General features: G+C 43.5%; 1 protein-coding gene across 1 annotated transcript in view; it reads right to left on the bottom strand.

The window, feature by feature from the left end:
- LOC146191667 (cell adhesion molecule Dscam1-like) overlaps positions 1-19,188 on the bottom strand; it is an 81,352-nt gene extending 62,164 nt beyond the window's left edge. Inside the window, exons 1-3 of the mRNA XM_084600361.1 lie at positions 19,122-19,188; positions 14,672-15,055; positions 13,684-13,845 (exon numbers count right to left, since the gene is read on the bottom strand). Of these exons, the coding sequence (XP_084456487.1) occupies positions 13,684-13,845; positions 14,672-15,055; positions 19,122-19,188 (613 nt within the window). The remainder of the gene's footprint in view (positions 1-13,683; positions 13,846-14,671; positions 15,056-19,121) is intronic.
- Between the last annotated feature and the right edge of the window lie 1,274 nt (positions 19,189-20,462).

Genomic DNA, 20,462 nt, shown 5'->3' on the forward strand with positions numbered 1-20,462 from the left:
CACACGACAGAAAACGTTTAAAGGCAGGTGTGGTTCCCCACTGCGTAACCCCCCACTGCGTAACCAATGTCAATGGGCGCTCCTGTAGCGGAAGCCGATGCGGCGCTCTTGTAAATAAATGGCGTTCAGCGATGGCGGCTAGTGCATACCGTATACTTGTAAGAGCAATATCGCACTACTTTCGGAGGAGGAGGAGGAGGAAAGTCGTTCTAGTTTCGCACGGGTTCAAACCTGCTAAGCAGCGTAAGCCAATCTTCGGTGCAGCCACTTTCATTTGATGATCCCATTGTCGGACTGTCGCAGAGCCCGTGAGGAATAATTAACCTTTCTCTTCTTTGTTTCTACCGTGTATCAGTATGCTTTCACGAAATCTCTATGAGCAGTGTAACAACTCTTAATGATTGCTTAGCAGGTGTCTTTGCAGGTGACTTAAATTTTAATTTTACCCTACTGTGCTAAATGTTTTGTTGAGAGAACATTTTCACTCTCATCGATTATGTTGGTCGTTGTCAGTGTTGGCTCCGGCTGAGCTTGTCACGATATATGTCGTGCACATCTCCTGTGAAACCGGAACAACCCCTACCAGCTCTCAGGGGTGTCAGCGTACGCACACCATGGGGGCGTATGGTGACAACACTTCCGGCGTTTCTTTGTAAGATAAGGACTCTGCTCTGGGGACCAAGTCGGAAATTAGGTATTTTTTTGTTATTTCACTTCTCCCCTCCTTCTGCATACTACGGCATTTTTATGGTGTGTATACGTGTACATGCGCTTCAGAGGGCCAGTCAACAAAACAAAACAAAATTACCCGGGTTCAGCGATGCTGAACCAAGTGTAGAGCAAAAGCTTTGGCTGCGGGCGACTGAGCGTTGCAGCTAACACAACCAGCGTTCCGTTGAACGCATCAACGTTCATCATCGTTTTAGGTGGTGGCGATAAAGGCGTTTATTGCGGCTAAATATAGGAGACAATTAGGCTCCGGTTTTAAGGGTATGACGCGATAGTGCAGGCTACCAGCCCACATATAAAGCTCCACTTTAACCAAGCCGTATGAACGTGTGCCTTAGTGGCCTTTAGGGGTAACACTAATACCAGGGTCCCGGCAGGCTGATTCTGACATAACCGTCCCATGTGAAACGGGAGACCCAAGTTGGCAGCTCCTGTCACGGTGCCGTGGTGCCATGCCGACGGCTTGAAAACCTACTGTCGTGTAGCCTTCGCTGCAAAACATTACGGGGTACACTTAAGCTCCGCTTTTAAGGGTAATAGGGTACGCTACCAGTCCACATATAAAGCCCTGCTTGAAGCAGTCTGTATGGGCGTGGCTGCGTGTCCTAAGAGTAAAGTGAATTAAAGTATCCTGGCAGGCTCATTAAAATATCATTCTTCCATATGAAAGGAGGGACTAAATTGACATCTCCTGCCAAACGCGACGTCAGGAAATTCTACGTCCAATTAGTGCTCGGCTATGTCAGCTGCCAGCTACCGCCTACCAGCGCCATGGATTCTCGTGATTTTTTGCTCACAACGCCAACGCCGGCGGCGGAAATTTGGTGAACGGGGCCTTTAACGTGTTAAAATTTGGGCACACTTTAGCTGCACATTTAAGGGCATGACGTGCGACAGTAAGAATGGCTTCCGTACGCGGCTTCCCTTGCAAATCCTCACTCGCGTACACGCACTTGGCAACTCACGTAATCACTAATTGCTTCACTGGTGCTTTACCTCACACTTATTCAATAGCATATCGTCGTGATGTGCCACATCACGTGGAAGACTACCATACACATACATTAAGGAGCTTTAATCAAGCTTTAAGAGTGTTTCTGCATTCCAAGAGTTCCGGATGGTTCAATTCCCGTCCCAAAGGAGCGCCCCTAGTTGGCAGCTCCGACCGACTCGGCTATGTCATGTGATCTCGTGACGTCATACAAACCACAGACTGATTTATTCCAGGCCACACCCCCAGCCAACATATCGGCATATAAGTTCCTGCTGCCATAGGCTACCTGCTAGATGAGGCCTGCTCGTGGTTTTCCCTCCGGAACGGTGACGCCAGCACTTACGCCGGCGCCACGTTTTATGGAGAACGAGGGCTTTAGCGCTACCGCAATAAAAGGTCAAACCGACCTGGGGCAGCTGATCACATGTGGTCCTTTGACACTTCAATGCCGTTACTCACTTCAATGCCGTTACTCCTAAATCCAGTTCGTCATACTTATTTTCATTGAGCCGTTCTCTCTCGACATTGCAGCGTCACCATCCAGAAGAGTGCGGATGATCCCGAATTTCGTCCTGTTCTTGAGCCCGAGAAGTTGCTGTACACGACAAGTTCATGCATGACGGCTTATATAATAGCTCGCGAAGAGACAAAATGAGTGTTCAAAACACGGCTGCTGTTTAACTCTTTTGTTACCGAGAGAAAGTGGCCGTTTTTCATAAGCCTCGGAAGATTTTTTTTTTGCCAGTACGATTAATACGGCAGCGCACGCTGCAGCATACAGAATTGTACATAATTGAACAGTCTTTTCAAAAACATAACTACAAAGCAAGAAATTCATTAAGAAACACACAGAAAATTGGAAAATTGCTATTTTTGTGGCGAGTTGATAAAATAGAATAGGCACTATATGCATTATTAGCAAAGAAAATTTAGAACATACATTTTTGAAGATCAATGACCCAGAAACACTGTAAAAAAATAAACTATCTGTACAGCACTGTTCTTCAGCTACATAAAAAAAAAAAAAAAAAACTAGAAAAGGAAACAGCCACAATTCTCGTGCCATGCGAAGAGGCAGTTCATGGGTTTCGTGAGGCACCAAACCAAACCTGCTGCAAACTGGCTGGAAATGCTGTGTATATATGTTGAACGTGCGGTGGACCTCGAGTAATGCATTTTAATGGAATAAAATCACCCAGACTTACAGTAAAAGCTCACCAGTGAAGAGCTTGTGCCATTTTCGGGTAATTATCGCCACCCAGCATTTTCAGTTTACAAAGCCGACAATATGATTCGATATTTGACTTGCTGGGAGTAGTTTGATCACCAAAATTTGATGATGATGTTGCACTATCACGAGTAGTAGGTGTTTTTTTTTTTCAAGCGCAGCCGCCACGCCTTCTTTTGCAACAACACATGCATATTAGTTCTCAAAAGGTCCATCAAAGATCAGAACGTGGCCAGAGCGGAATAATTTAAACTGGTTCTACAAGTGCAGTGCCTAAACTATACTACTGGGCGGGCTATGTGCATGAGAAGCGATTCCAACATATCGAAAATGGCGATTTAAAGCATCGATCATCGGTGATCGATTTGAATAGGCGTCATAACGAAAGAGTTAAAGAAATGAAAAGATATCACTGTAATCCGCGCTATGACATTATTCCATTGCAGGAATGCATGCATGCTGATCCAAGTTCTCGCCCGTTGCTGCCCACGCTCCTCTTTTGCCCTCAATGATTGTGCGGGCGATCGCGCTGTCAGTCCTCTTTCGTGGTCAGTGCTGTTGCCTGTCGCTTTGTAAGGCGACCGCGTCCTCAGCGATCGGCAGCAGTACTCGTGGGAAGTGCCGATGGCAATGCCATTATGGAAGGCCATAGTGTCTTAGCAACAGTTGACAGTTGACGAGTAGGATATCCAATATGAAAATGGTTGTTCAAGTACGAGTGCCTGGTTAGCTGAGTAACCAGCCACTTGCCGAAAAGGTGGCCTAAAACGGCTGGGTACCGCTTGCGGCCGCAATTCTTGTCGCCGGGGCGCACCCGCTAGAAACTCTCCCAAACGAACAATATTCACTCTTCTCAATGTCGTTATTCTAGGTAAAAAAAAAAAAAAAAAGTGACTGTTCGCTGATAGCACTGCTTAAATTGAAGATATCATTAAGTGACACTTACTACAACACACGTGAAGTTTTGAAACTTCTCTGAATCTCACTCGCTGCCGGGGTAGCGCAGTGGTTAGGGCGCTCGACTAGTGTACCGAAGGATGCAGGATCAAATCCAGGCCTCGGCGGCCGCTTTTCGATGGAGGCGAAAAGCAAGGTGCCCGCTTGCTGTGCGATGTCAGTGTACGTTAAAGAACCCCAGCTGGTCGAAATTTCAGGAGTCCTCTATTACGGCGTCTCTCATAGCCTTAGTCGCTTTGGGACGTTAAACCCCACAAACCAAACCAAACCAAACCAAACCAATCTGAATCTCACTAGGGCACCTATGGATGTCGTGTAGCCTTGGTAGAGGGACTCATGAGGGACAATGAGAGTTGAAAATGGAGTCGTTAAACTCGTTCCTGCAATAAAAGTTATTTAACCAGCAGTCAGGGAAATTCCGTAAGGTCTTTCCTGGCATCGTTCAATTCTACTTGGCTTTCTCGCTCATCTAAGCACTCTTCTCGGTAAAGTGACGACATTTGGGACAATGATGCTTTAATTCATCTATCTGGCTTTAGTACTCCAATTTATTGTTCCACTAATGACCAAATAATGATAAATATTTTTTCTTGGTCTGATATTATAAGAGAAAACAACTGGGAAAGCTAACGTGCTATAATCCAGGAATGAAACGATGGTGATATGCAGTCTCAACGTCTCCAAATAATCTGCCTTCACTTTTCAAGGAATTCTCATAGTCGTGCTGATTGGTATTCATGGCTGACAACAAGTCTATAAATTCACAGAAATATAAAAAAGATAAAAACAGAAATAAAAAGAAACGACAACTGTGTCTGCTTGCGCGAACAAATTAACAAGAAAATGTTGAAGCAGATGAGAAACAATTGAACTGTGGCCCCGCTTATTTTTGCATAATCTCCGAGCCCAGAGCCAAGTTGAAGCAAGATGTTGTGGGGAGTCGTGATTGCGCACCCGATCTGTTTTATTCGGCCGTATACATACATTGTTAGTAATGATCTATTAGCCCCGAAATAAGCTTAGTGAAGCGTATATATTTCATGTACTTCTGCAATAAAGATCATTTTAATTCTAGTATATATTATGTTAATTTGTGTCTTGTGCGAGTATTTTAATTCACGAGCATCAACGAATTGGGGCGGGGGACAGCAGCTGGCCACACCAAACGCCCCTAAGCATAAAACGCAAACCTCGCAAGGTCAGCAGGTGTCGGCAGGCTCAGATGAAGTGCGGTTATATTCCTGGGCATATTTGCTGGCTAAATATAATTGCTTTGGGAAGCAGCCTAAACTATAATAAGCGGGAACTTCTGAACGGACTCAATGGAATGCTTTACCGGACGTTATTGCTTCATGCAAAGATCGTGAAATTTTCCTGCTCTTGCATATTTTGTTACTGTTTGTTTGTTTCGTTTTCTTTCTTTGTTTTGTTTCTTGAAGTGGTGTTGGTATGCTGTTGTACAATGTTATTGCCCCGCCTTATGTAATGCACTCAGGCATTTAAGGCTTCAATAAATGAAATGCAACGGCGAGAGTGAATGAATTCTCCCTGATCGAGGCGAAGTCAAAGACGGCATCGTGCCCTTCGAAAAACGCTACCCTTGACATAGATTTTCGGGCAACATCTCAATGTGCAAGAAACAGGAAATCAAAAGCGCTTAGGTTTCCATATGAACACGAGTGGTGGTAGCAAAGCAAGCGATTTCCCTCACGGCAGTTCAACACGACCATGCGCACGCTCGAACGTTGCTTTGATCACGGACCTGCGCGGCGACGGTCGATAGCAGCTACACATCTTGGGCGTGCCGTGCAATGGTGCACTTGGACGCCGAGACAGCAGTGCCGCCTTTGTTTCCTGCCCGGCTTCCCCCGCTTTCGCAGCAGCGAACCTCGACAGAGACGTATATGTTCCGTTACCGTTGGCGATCCGCCCAATGTTCTCGCTAACCCGAAACCGCCAGTAAAATAACTCCACTCTATCCCACGGGTAAGAGAAAGTACCCAAGTGCGAGCACCGATGCATACTCTCTTGCTATATATATTTTTATATTATTTATTTATCACGTTTTTATGTGTACGTTCTCTTTACACGTTTTTGTATACTTCGCCCAAAGCATGAGCGGCGCACCATACAGGCTGTGGAGCGCAGCTTACACGACATCGTTGAAATTTTTCAATTTTATTTTTGAAAGAAGCGTTGGTGTTTCAAGCTCAGCGGCAAATTCAAAAGGGATAATATAACCAATTTAGCAACAGGGAAAATGTTTTCGGTCATGAAACACCAATTAGTGCTTAAACTTCATGTTAACTGCTTTAAACCAGTACAATTATTTCTGCTGTTGTCCGCACTACTATAAAGCAAGTCTTCTTTATTTTGTCCTGTCTCAAGATTTCTATGACACCTTCAAATGCTGAGCGTCTGACTCAAGTTTTTTAATTTTAGCGTCACGAAGGCACAAATCGCGTATGCTATCATTGCGCTTCCGAAAAGGATGGTTCTGAGGTATGAAATAAAACTTTGTGATGAGATTATTTTCTTTTGAGTAATTTTGCCCTATTTTTTCCTGCCGCTGTCAAATAAACTCTCTTCATCAAAATGTTATCTGCTTAAAAAGGTTCTTCCCTGCTGTTCATTTTTTAGGCAACAAGCCGGTTGAAAACTATCAAGGCACTCATTCCAGTTTTCAAATCTAAATAATTCTTGCGTAGAGTAATAAACAATCTTTACACAGACACTTCTGTAATTACTTGCTTTATTTGTGCCATTCTCCCATTTAACATGGCTTTAGGTGCCTTATCATACCTCCTTATCACGTGCCTTTCGTGAAACCTATTCGCGTTTTTATGACTGTATTCATGAAGAATGAAATGAGAACTAGTATATCTGAGGAAACATTTAGTCGACAAAGTATGACGAAGAGTACGCAATGAAAAGAGTGCTGGACACCAGTTCATTATACATATGACTGTGAACAAAGATTGGCGGCCGATAAGAGCCGTACACCGGTATGCGATCCACTAGAATATCATTTTATAAGTTACGCCTGCTGATGGACGTTTGTTTAGGCTAATTTCTAAAAAAAAAAAAAAAAAAAAAAACTGTTCTACTGATGGAGGAAGCGTTAAACTTGCTTAAAACTGTAGGAAAAAGTAAAATAACACAGCGAATCTTGTGGTTCGTGTCACCAGCTGTTTCACGCAATATATGAGCCAAGTGCAGGTTGTTTGTGACAGATTAATACACTCATACAAAACGGTGGGCATTTTAATATCTCAGACATTCAATTTTGCGAACACGTGCTGCCTGTCGTACTCGCCTGTCTCTTTGATCGTTTTAACAATGGTGTAGTTTCCAAGTTATAGTGCTCTGAGTCACCAGTATGCAATCATCTAGCGCCTATCGTGACTTATCTATGTTGCTAAGCTTTCAAGGCGTCGCTTCTTTGAAATATCATGTGCCTTACTTAGTGATAAGGTCTGCAAAATCTTTTTTATGCACACAAATAGATAACCTCGTCCTGTTCTGCATTCAAGTGATGAAAACGTTTATTGGAAAATTATTTTTATTTGCTGCGTTTTGACACTTCTTTATAAACTGCCCTTACCCCCTTAGACATGGCAAAGTTTTAAAAGAAATTTAATTTTGAAAATATATTTAGTACTATTCACATAACGGAAGTGATAGCAAGCTAAGGACTCACCAACACGTTAAGCCGATAATAAAAGCTTTCCAATCCAAAGTACAGTTTCCAAAAGCAGTGCACCTTTGTTGCGAATACCATACTACGGCAATACGGAAGTTTCAGCTATAGACAACTGTTGCACTTACTTTGTAATAAAATTCGGCTGTGTTAGCTGTTAAACAATATTGCCTATGTGTACTAATCACAAAGTCATCGCGGCGGCTGCCGTCTTGATTGCCAATTCACCGGCCGTGACCAACCAAACGTCTGCAGTGCATCCACGGTTTTAATACATTGAGGTTTAGTGGGGTAATGTTTTTTATATCTATTTATATACCAGCAGGTATTTGGGTAATAAGGGAGTAATCCTGTTTTTTTTTTCTGCGCGTGGTTTTTCATCAGTAGCTAGGTAATAAGTATGAAAGTTTTTGTTTTGTTCGGCCTTCCTTTTTGTTTTGTAAATTGATATTTCTTCGGCAGCGTTTCACTTAGAAAAAAACATACACGTAAGGAAAAATTTCGTACTTTCTACCATACTTCCGGGGCCCTGCGGGGATCTCCTTCACAACCATGCCGTTCTCCTTATTTTTAACGTGGAACGGGCAAGCAAGACAAGCACCCCACGCACAAAAAAAAAAAAAAAAATGGCACAGTGTTGGTTTTCGTATGGTCGAATGCGGTTTCCGATCCAAGTAACTTGAACTCAATCACTCGAGAAAACCTGCCCAAAGTTTTTCCTTATTTTTCCTACATCGTTCGACGTTTTATGGAAACTGTCGTTCTTAGGGAGTCTGCAGGCACAAAACGCCCAACAACGTGGTTGTAAAGGGGCAGAACGCAGCATTTCAAACTTAGTTCAACAGAGGAAAGCAAAAAAAAAAAGTAATGCAACACATCTAGGTAATGAAACCACTTTTACTTCCATGCGTTGAAGGCTTTTTCAGTAATGTAGTTCCCGCTTTAAATTTTTGTCGAGTTCGCAGTTGTACTTCGCCAAAGTTCTAACATTTGAGCTCATCAAAGGCAGCGGATTACGACCACTTCAGGCAAGCGACTAGAAAACGCACAAAAAACTTCAAAAGCGACGCATCCGAAGATGAGGCTTTGCAGTGCGGGGATGTCTCGCAATTATTTGTATTTTGGCTTCCCGACTTTCATCATCCTGGGAATAGTGAATTCGAAAAGCGGCCAGTCGTAAAAGATTGTACGCGCTCATTTATTTACGAGCGTTCCCGGAATTCAAAAGTGAAGGAATACCGAAAACCGCAGGCAATGAAAAAGCGTTCCACAAAGCCTGCTTTATTGCTGAATGCACATATTAGTTCGGGCCGAGAGAGTATAGCGCCATTTAATTAGCGTAATTGCTCCTCGGCCCGCACGTGTCGCTTTACTGAGCGCGCGTGGTTAGCACGGCAACCAATAAAGGCTGCCTTTTAGTTAAGCTTGCGCTCAAAAGCAAACTATGTGACAAATATTCGATTATCATCTCCGTGAAAGAGTCATTGTAGGGAAAATTTCTTACGAGGGTTTTGGTTAAAGTTAGAATTACGTTTGAATAGCTCTACGAACGCTCTGTTTTACCTAACACTTTCCACAGTTCTTTTACGGTAACTTTCTTCATCGTCACGCAGAATCGGAGGCACCTTGGAGGTATCTTTGACAACAGAGCTCTGTGACTTGTTTAAATGAAGACAGATATAGCGAAAAGAACTTGCTCGCGAAAAAAAAAAAAAAAAAGGTGAACGCGCAGTCCTAATGCAAGCGCAACTCGGTCTTTAAAGAGTATAGTGCATCGACATATTCTACATGTGCGGCCTCCTCGCGGTCTCTACTTACTGGCGCGTGTCTATAGCGAAATTTTTAAAAACTGAAAGTTAAAAAAAAGAAAATGGCTCACTTGTACGAACTATTTCTACACGTTTTTGTACTACTGTGCTTATTAGGTATGTTCATAAATGTTTGTTTTATTTTTGTTTTCAGACAAGCAGCAATTAATGATTTTTGCTTACCTTGTTAAAATGAAATGACCCCTGACATTGCTTGAGCACAGAACTCATTTCTTCACAAATCGCGGACTCCTGCTCTAAAACTGTGGAGCGAAATTGTCTCCTTCTGAGATAAATAGCGTCGCCTACTCTTTAGGCAAATTCACATAATAAGCGTTAGTTTTGCAATTTATTACAAACAAACAAGTCCACATTACCTTTGCCGAAAAAAAGGCAACCAGAAGACGCGAGTGCCTGTTTATTTTCTTTCAGTTCAGTTGAGTCGTTCAGTCGTGTCCGAATCTTCGTGACCCTATGGACCATCTCACGCCACGCTTTCCGGTCTCTCACTATCTTCTTAACATCACATAGCTTCATCTGCAATGCCTCGAGAATGCCATCTAACCATCGCGTTCGCTGCCTACCCCTTCTCCGGCGACCCTCAACCTTTCCCAACATCAAATCTTTCTCCAGCGACTCCTCTCTTCTCATCAGATGACCAAAGTAGGTGAGCTTTAACTTTAGAATTTGACCCTCCAATGAGCAGTCAGGGTTTATGGTCGACAATATTGACTGATTTGATCTTCTGGCAGTCCAAGGAACTCTCAAGAGTCTTCGCCAGCACCACAATTCAAACGCGTCAATTCTTCGGCGGTCAGCCTTTCACAGTCCAACTCTCGCATCCATACATCACAACTGGAAAGACCATAGCACGAGTTGTACGGATCTTGGTTGGCAGACTAATGTCTCTGCTCTTTACTAGGTGGTCAAGGCTAACCATTGCTCTCTTTCCCAGAAGCAGGCGTCTCCTAATTTCATGGCTGCAGTCTCCTTCCGAGGTAATCTTGCAGCCCAAGAAGAGAAAATCTGTCACAGCTTCCACTTCTTGTCCCTTGATGCTCCAGGACTTGATAGGGCAAGACGCCATGATCTTCGTCTTTTTAATGTTCAGTTTAAGCCCAAACGTCTCACTCTCTTCTTGTACGCGCATCATTTTCTTTAAGGAAGCAAAATTCAACTCAAGGCACGGCCTTATAAAACGCTGCATCACCATGGCCCTGATATCAAAGACTGTTCAAAGATTCAATTTTGTTTTCTTTTTTGTGTGTGTGTGTAGACAAGAAAAACCGAATACAAGAGGTAATGCTTATTCCATTCGATAAGCTTTCGAAAGCCTGGAGATTGTTTCATTGTCCTCATGTAGCGATTATACCATTTACGCGACCCTTATGGATTTTATGCGAGCCTGGGATAGTTTTAGCATAACCTTGTGTTGCCCCGCGAGTAAGTGCGCAGTAATAAAGTTCTCATTTTAGACGAAAGTTTTAGAATGTTATCACAGGACCTTTGAAGCCCTAATACTATCAATCTTCGCAAGAAAAATGTTCGGCAAATATAGGAAAAAAAGGTGTAAATGTACTTTTATTAGACATTTAATGTAGTTTTATTCCACATTGTAGAAGGGCTAAACACCAATCAAAATATTCAACCCCGCCGTGTTCGTGCAGTGGTTAGGGTTACGTACTTTTATTAGACATTTAATATAGTTTTATTCCACATTGTAGAAGTGCTAAACACCAATTAAAATATTCAACCCCGCCGTGTTCGTGCAGTGGTTAGGGCGCTCGACTACTGTGCCCAAGGACGCGGGATCGCATCCCGGCCTCAGCGGCTGCTTTTCGATGGAGGTTAAAAGCTAGGCGCCCGTGTGCTGTGCGATGTCAGTGCACGTTAAAGAACGCGAGATGGTCAAATTTCCGGAGCCCTTCCCTACGGCTTCTCTCACATAGCCTGAGTCGTTTTGGGACGTTAAACTGCATAAGCCAACCGACCAACCAACCAAAATATTCGCACACCCTCCCTGCAAGTGTTGTAGTTGACTATTTTCAAACACACTGGTTAAGTTTTCTATGGTAGTCCCAACAGCTCGCTACCAACGTAGGGTAAAGTTCAGAAGCATCATTTTGCTAAGCATTGCAAGTACAGACCGTTTCCTGTGAACGTGTTCATAACAGCACATCTCAATAGTCCACAATTACCTCACAATCGTTTAAAAATTGCACCGCTTGCTTTTAATAAGAGTTTTAAGTGCTTGCTGTGTCTTCAGGAAAAACTTTACAAGCAGATGTTTGTTACGCATCGGGAGCATAAATGAACACGTGCATAGCGGTGTCTTACAATACTTTCGGCCCAAATTTAAAAATGGTAAACAAGAAATATAGGCTTGCTAGGTGTCATTTTACTCCGTTATGCAACAGTGACCTATATCAATGCATGTGTTTATACTGGACCTTTTAGCGATATCAGTGTGTTTTAATACCAGAATTTTTCCCGTTTGTTCATGCAAATGCATTGACGGCTTGAAGGAAATGCTTTGGAAACCGAGAATGGATATTAAGGGTCAGTGCAGTTGCAATCAACGCTCTGAAAGACGCGGAATTAAGAGTAGGAAACGATACACTGCTTTCGCTATCGACAAAAGCAAAAGAGAAAAGAAGTGTTCTGCAGCGTGAAGCTTGGTAAGCGAAAAGTACACCAGAAGCCGAGCCTACTCATGACGTTCCTCAAACGTAGCTGCTGCTGTACTCATCTAATTCAATTTTACCATCAGTATGTGCCATCAAATATCGTGATATGCACCTGCCTCTAGGCATGCAACCTGTTTTGTGTTCAAAGCTTGTTTTTTGCAAACAGAATGAGAATAAGACTAGCCATAATGTACTAGTGCCTTGGGGAACAAAATATAACTACCAGTACTTCACGTGTTTTGCTATCTAGCAAACTATTTCATTTGTGTGCACCGTAGAGCTGTCAGCATTTAGGCTTTCGCTCGTATATGAAGCCAATGGAACCACGAATCGTAATTATTTCTGACCCCTACCATGCAGCGTGTGCAAATATCATTCGTTAGGGATGTTGCAATGCAGGAGTTCTTGATGCCCTTGGAAGCCTGTTTATTGTGGTTCGTATACAATGTTGTATCCAGCACCTTTGCTTGCCCTAATCAGATAAATTATGAAAAGTTCCAACAAAGTATGACCTGCACACTGAAAAGAAACCAGAGCCTATAAAAATTGTCTAACGCTTGCATTCAAGGATTATTAAACTAAATATACCGCTAATTATTATCAAAACGCCAATGCAACCTTTCAGTTGGTTTCATACTATTTCGGTTCCCATTTAGCACCCATCTGCTCTCAAATCGGAGGCCAGTTCGCGATGGGGATTACAAGCGACCGCATACATGCCGTAACTGCGTTCCTTAAAATTCTGCCTCATACGTCACTTGGACGCAGAGACCTCATCATCGCTCACTTCTGGACTTCATAAAATCAGCCAACCTTTTTCTATTCATTTAATCATTTATCCATCCTTCATCTCATACCCTACTGATGCTCTGAGGCAATAAATATCGACTAAAAAGAAAAAAAAATAAATTACTGGCGTCCAAAAAATCAAGCAGGCCAAAGACGTTCAGCGCTTTCTAAAACTCTGTCGATTCTCAATGCCAGTCTCTTCGTGCCAGACTCTCAGTCACCATGCAAAACCGTGCCTAACACTGCTTTCGCGCGTACCGCTTTGGCTTTGCGTGGGAACCCGAGTGGGTTCAATGCCCAATTATATATGGCAAACATCACGGTTATAGGTTTCACTTTTACCTTGTTTAGCCACTTTATCAGAAGATAGTTACTCAGGTACCTCATACTCTTGAGCGTTATTTCTTATTGCACCTTCAAAGCGGTAAGACTACTGTACCTCTGCAGTCAGCAATGACGCACATTGTAGCCATTAGAAACAAGACGTTAGTTTGCTGACGAGTGGTGCCTGCTATTCAAAGCATGTCCTGTGTAAAAGCCTCAAAAAGGTGGAACAAAAACACGTCACTGTCGCATGCTGGCCCAGGTAAGAGCTACTTCTACTGGTGCGTTTCTCCACGATACTCGCCATAGGTGCGAGCACCAGCTCTGTCATTGCAATGTTCTTTAACGCCGAATTCTTTGCAGTATATACCGGTCACATCATTGATTTTCGTAATTGCTGATAAAAATGAAGCGGATACTTTCTCAGAAACACACCGCATCTCACGAGAGGAAGCACTGGCACATACCTTTGTTGCCCGATGCATTGATCGTGAAGCCATCGTCCCGTATCCAGGCGTCCACAAGAGTGTATTGGCGCATATACGATGGCACGTGGCACTTGAGTACGGCAGTGTTGCCCCGAATCACAAAGGCATCGTACACACGTGGCTCGTACTGGTAGTCCACAACTGCGGGCCGGCAAAAACAAACACAGCAAAAAATTATAAAACAGGAAAGAGGCGTCGCATGGTCTTGCTCTAGAAAGCGTAGTCGTCTAACTGTAGGTAACTAAATGCCGTTAGTGTTCACATTTGCTCCATTTTTCAATTTTGTTTTGCGTATCTCGTAGCTGCATTGTTATTCATGCAGGGTATGTTAGAAGCTTGAGACAAAGCCTCTTCACTAGGCATAAGGAATATCACGAATGAGTGGGTCACTCTTAGCATCTAAACGGCTGCCATTGAGAGCAATTAATGATTCTTAGACTCCATGCACTGTATAACTGGCAGCAATTTTTCACAGTGGTGTTCCAGTTAGCTTCATTTATTATCCTTTACTTGTTTCTTATCGTACCTAATACCCTAATTTCAGGTATAAATAAATAGATAAATAAATAAATAAATAAATAAATAAATAAATAAATAAATAAATAAATAAATAAATAAATAAATAAATAAATAAATAAACAAATAAATAAATAAATAAATAAATAAATAAATAAATAAATAAATAAATAAATAAATAAATAAATAAATAAATAAATAAATAAATAAATAAATAAATAAATCACCACGAATCTGATGTCGTCTGTCACAACCGAAAAGAAAAATATTTAACGCTATGATGGTCACTGTTGTTTGAATAAAACTCTGAATAGGTCAATAGAAGGATCGCTGTACGGTCGTCTTTTTTTTTTTCGTAACGTTCGTTAAAGGTATTTTGGTCCAGGTTAAGGCTTAAGTGGTAATTTTCCCGTCAATTCCGACTGTACGCAGAACAGCGCGCGGCGCTCACCGGCGCTGACATGGACCTCTCTGCTGGCCACTGTTCCGAAGTCATTTGAAGCCACGCAGTGGTAAGAGGCCGCGTGCACGTCCTGCCTGTACGCTTCCGCCGGAAACGAAGGGAAAAGTAGCGTGCCGTCTCCGGCTAGGTGACGCACTCCGGGCACCGGCGGCACCGGGCTGCTGCCGTCCGCCATGACCCACGTTAGCCGCGGTGGTGGCTCCCCTTCGGCCGCGCAGCGAAGTTCGCCTCCGCTGGCATTGGAGAACTCGAGCCAGTGCGGGGGCTCAAGTGTGAACGAGGGACCGCGCAGAGGCGGCTGGGCTTCCCTGCTTCCACCTGGCGCTGATGAGAAGCCCGATGCGCAGGAGACGCCCGCAGCGGCCAGGCAACCTGCGTATTACAATGTTAAGGAATAAATTCTTCGTGGGAAAGTTTTATCTCGGTGAAGTCGTTGCGAAAAGTATTTCGATGCCATAGCTCGCCTTTTTCTTTTTCCCGTACAGTAAAGGTATTATGGCAGTTCTACAGCGTAATACCTGCTCTATGTTTTCACTCTGAATGAAGTTCAATGCCTTTGCACTTCCTTTTGAAAGCTTTTACAAGCGAATGACTGCAATAAGTGCACTGCTACACGGCTCGAGCAGGCTAAGCGCAAGTAAGTTAACCGGCGTTCAAAATTGGTCTTAACTCAACAAATATAAACCACGAAGCTATAGCGCAGGAAGGAAAAGCCTCTCATATCCTGAAGGGATTCCGTGGCTATATTTGGAACAGAAAATGCTGTTCTTAGCTGCGGATGTTTCGGATGTTTACACGCAGGTAAACATCCGAAAACGCACAGAATGTAATGTTTACCTTCTAGAAAGTACTCCTGAAACTGTTTCTATTTTTTTCTTTCTTCACCACGTGATAAATGTCCAATTACGTTTCGCCGTACAGCCATTCATGAATATAGGCGCTTATTTTAAAAGTGATCAAAACAGATCAGCAAATTAAATTCTGCTTTCAAGCTGTTAAAGTAAGACGAGAAAGTTAGATGGAAGCCCGCACAAGCCAAGTGCCAAACCTTGTCAGTTAATTACGAAAAATGGCCTGCAATCTACAAAATGCCGTTTGTGTTTAATTCCTCGTTTAGACGCCAAGTTTAGACGCGTTTAACACGTATCTCGGTTGTATGGTCGACATTGGTAGTCGGAACTGCCACGGACGCTTGCACCTGTTTCACCTAAGCAGTACTGGAGGGTGGACAGCGCCTCTTCACGTAGTTGCAGCAGAAACAGTCTGTTATAATTCGACCCTCACGTGAAAAGAATCATCCTGACACAAACGTAAGATTCAGGAATGAAAATAGTTTCACTATTCACATAGGCTTACCTTAAATACAAGTTCTCTTCAGCATAGCGTATTCCTTAAGCTGACTGAGCCTGACCTGCCTGCAAGTAAACTGCAATGGGGATCCAAGGGGGCAAATATTTTTATTTAAACTTAGGGGAGAACCATGCTTCACGCGTATCTGATTCTGAAGTCAGGCTCAGCAGAAATAAAGGTCCCTGTTACTGACGCGTCTCAATTGCTTTAAGAAAGGAAACCCAGGTTCGCAATATGGTACGTATAAACGAAAGAAGAATGTCATCAAAACTACTGAACATCTTTAGCACTCGAGTCATTATCTCCATGCATAAGAGAGTCAACTAAATGATTGTCACGCGGTCTCATCAATAAAAAGAGGGTTGGTTTGGAGGGGGGGGGGGAGGGGGGGGGGGGCGTTGTCAGCGAAGCACTCGTCCTATATTTGATGCAAATAAACTCGACTGTAATTGCTGTGCGCATTTTGTCTATGACAGACACTAGTCTGTTGTTAGAACTTAGAGCTTTATTGCTGCCTAAGCCGATCAGACCGCCAAACTATGAGATCAAGAAATTTTGATATCTTGGGCTAATTGTTTTTCAGTCAAATATCAAAAACATTTTTCGCTTACTGTTCAGCGCAGTAATGAAGTGTAGCGCATCATAGCCTATAGTTACTAACAGCTCCTTTTTTAATTAATTAATTAATTTTTTTTTTACTGGCAGTTGTAACCTACTATAGCCGGTTTCTGCATAGAGACTTAAACGATGCCATGATTGCAGAGCAAACACCCGCCAGTAAAACAGCGGTGGGAGGACTCACGTCCAGCGATTTATTACTTTTCGAGGCGAATGGGGTGTTTCATGTCATTGGAGGCTACAGCGCATAAAATACAACATCGGCGGCCAATAATAAAAAAATAAAAAATGTCCTCTATCAGCTTCTTCGAGGATCAAGGAACTTTGCAATCATTTAGAAAAAAAAAAAAACGGTATTCTTTCTTGGCTGTGGTGAGACTCATATCTACTCGTTGTGATTGCGACCTACATAATTCCTTGTTTAATGTCTAGAAACACATAGTGAACAGGAACAGGTACGTACATGCCTTGTTCAAGCGCAGCAAACAGCTCTGAAGTCACGAAAATAAGGAAAAATATACTCTCACAAAAGGACGAAGAAAGTGTTGCCTTATTTCGAGTGCTGGTGACCACAATATCCACGGCACTATTAAAGCTGTTTGAGATGACAATAAACCACGAAAGAAGTACGCGCTAATATTTTAGTAGAGTACTAGTGCGCGCCATTTATTGCTGTTCCAGTGATGCCGCGTATTTTGTTTTTGCATATTCATTTTGGTATTTCTCATATGCAAGGTAACATAACTATAGCTAGGTTCCCTGCGGAACTCCCCTCCAGGATTCCTCTGATAAATCGTTGCGTAGGTTTACGCGTTCGAGGAAAAAAAAAAGAAATGCGGCAGTCTGGCACCTAATTGGTTTAATTCCTGAGCAACAACCTTTTAATTATGCACCCCCTAAAACGAACAACTGCTTCATATTAATATGCATTTACCATTCGCGTTCCTATTCTGCGGAAGAGAGTAAGTCAGTCTAGTTTAAGTATGACTAAAGCGCGTGAAAGAGGTACGACGCTTCGGTATAATAACAGCCGTTTAACAGGCGTTTTACTACAATCAGCCACCAGTCTCGAAGCCCGTTCTTCTGATGTTTCAGCAGTTCGCAAGATCTTAAGCCTCGCACGTTTTCTTTTCTGTTCTTGTCTCTTGACTACGACTTCAGGATCCTCAGACTACGCTCTGCGGTTTTGTCTGGAGGTTTACTATTGAGAGATTTGCATAGACTTTCGCTACATGTTAAATGTCTTTATTCACGATGTAAAATTGTAGGCTCGCTGCGCCACAATTTTTGTAAAAACAAATAGGGGAAACCTGGCACCTCATGAAGGTCCGCTAATTATACAACACGATCAAATGGTGCTCAACAAGCAGTAGGGGAGGAGGACCTGACACATAGTTATTTATCGTGCATGCCTTCGTCCCACTCGCCGTTTCGAGGCCTCGACAACGGCTGGCGTCGCAGTTGCCGTGACAACCGGTGAGGTGGTTGACGTCAGAGCTTCCATGGGAACAATGTGTGAATGCATGAAACAAACGAACTTGAGGAGAGGCTGGATGATTTCGCACTAATATCGATACTCGAAGCGAATATATATTTTTCAGACGAGGGCAGGAGGGACCTTCTCAGCGCATGGGACAGTATGCGAAAGAGTTCTTTTTTTTTTTTTTTGTACACATCAGTTTTTTTTGGCTCTCATTTCTCTAAAGGTTGTAAGAATAAAGCAACTGCAGGAGAAACAAAATAAATATCTTAATATCGAGGGACTTGGTTATGTCGTTTAAACCACCGCCCCCAGTGCCAGCCACAATTCGCTTGATTGCCATGTCTATGGCAGCAGTCTTGCGCATTTTAATGAGCCATCTCCAATATCATTCCGCGGACATCAACGTACACAAAGCATGGGACATTTTGTTTACGTTTATTACTTCTTCTTTGAATATTTCTGCGTGTTCTAGTTTCAGTCACTCTCTCTCATTTTCTTAACCTTTTGATTGCAGCTGCTTTTGCACCGTGTTTTTTAACGCCATTCTCTACACGTGGCAAATTTCCTGCAAACAAGAGAGAAAACATCGAAACCCTAACACTTTCGATGTAGATCTGGCCCCAAGTGAAATACGCATGCCGCCGCAGGCTCAGGCTGCGCGCCGAAAACACCGGGCCTGGGCCAATTCACGGAAGGGATCAGCGTGTCGGGCAATTCCCGGTTTTCTTGCCGCATTTACTTTCCGAAACCATTTCTCTGTGTCGAGGGAACAGCCCTCCGAGGTAAAGGGGGTGGGGTGGGTGGAAAGTAGGGCACAACGTAATGTCTAGCCCAGAAGCGATCGATGACAGCCGCTCGGGCGCCCGACAGCGAGGAGCAGCTGCCGTGTGGGTCTCGGCAGTTGTCACGTTGAGCGTTCGTCAACGCCACATGCGCTCGGACGGTTCACCAGACACCGGGAGCGGCCAGACGAGTGAACGCACTGACTTGGCCTCCGACGCGAGCTGACGGTGTGATGACCACGAGCCTGCCACGTGACTATAGAAACCGACATGAGGCGGGACACTGGATGAAACTGCTCGAACCTGCGGGATGATGCAGCTGTGCTTGCGGGGCTCGTTCTGTAGGTAATGCTGGCTAAACGCTGGCTGCTAGATCCACTGGAGCGAAATCTTAGAAGAATGAAAGAGTACAGAAATGCCAGATGAAATAATGATACTACAAACGGAAGTGGAAAGTGTTTATTAAGAATTTAAGCATCTGCTTTCGGCAAACATCGTCGTGTACAAGGTGATTACTGCAAAAAATAAGTATGAAAAAAAAAAAAACTGCTGTTCATCAACAGCACAATCTGCTATTCAAATTTCACGCAAGAATTTTCAACTCAGTTGAACTAAACCTTGGTGTTTTCTTATTCTCTGCCGTGTTCTCTGCCACTTAGGCTCAGCCTTTAATGGGGTGACGATGAAGAGCCGTCTGCAGCGCCTCTGTCCGGATCTTCGCTTATATGCTCGTTTACCACTAATATCTTAATTTGGGGCTCTGTTGTCTCACGCATACTCCTTTAGGCTAGCTTTAACTCCACCGCATTATGTGAAAAATCAGCCTACTTAACTGTAAATGGCAGCAAATGTTTTGGTAGTAAATGCTCTTAACCACCACCAGACGTCATGCGGAGCGCTCCTGTTGCTCCTCTCAGCTTACGCGCATGCGTACTAGTAGCCTCTACCAAATAGGGCGAAATGCTCGGCTGGGTAGCGTAGTGTAGCTCTCGCTACAAAATGCTTCATACCACTTCTAGTTTTAAGGTGAAAGCCTTTAAAGTTTCATACGATGTCCGGCGTCCGTCCTCTCCCATTATAGCTGTCAGTTATTCTGACAGCCACGCTAGGCATTTGAAAAACGTATCTTAGTTCTCATTGTCTAGCGCCATGCCAGAGTGGTTGTCATGGAGACCGCCACCGCTTGCTAATGGTAGTTAGTGACAGTGATTATCACTGTGATTATGATAATGACAGAGAGGACTGACTATGACGTCATCACCTGGTGACGTCAAGTAAAGTCATGGCGTCATGACCGTTGTGGCGTCATCAGGACGTGACATCCGGCCATGTCTGATAACCAGAACCACGTCATAATGACGCCACGACTGGTCATGACATCACCAGGCGGTGCCACGGGAGGTACTCTGAAGCAGGGACCTCGCTCCGCAGCAGGACTTCACAGGCTTCTCTACAATTTATATTTGTGTTAGCCCCTGGGGAGCTAGCCCATTCTCAGATTATGTGGTCGAGGGTCCCTCTCTCCCAACAATGCTTACATTTATCG

This window comes from Amblyomma maculatum, chromosome 4, assembly GCF_055883805.1.
Source record: "Amblyomma maculatum isolate TAMU_Amacu chromosome 4, ASM5588380v1, whole genome shotgun sequence".
Taxonomy (NCBI): domain Eukaryota; kingdom Metazoa; phylum Arthropoda; class Arachnida; order Ixodida; family Ixodidae; genus Amblyomma; species Amblyomma maculatum.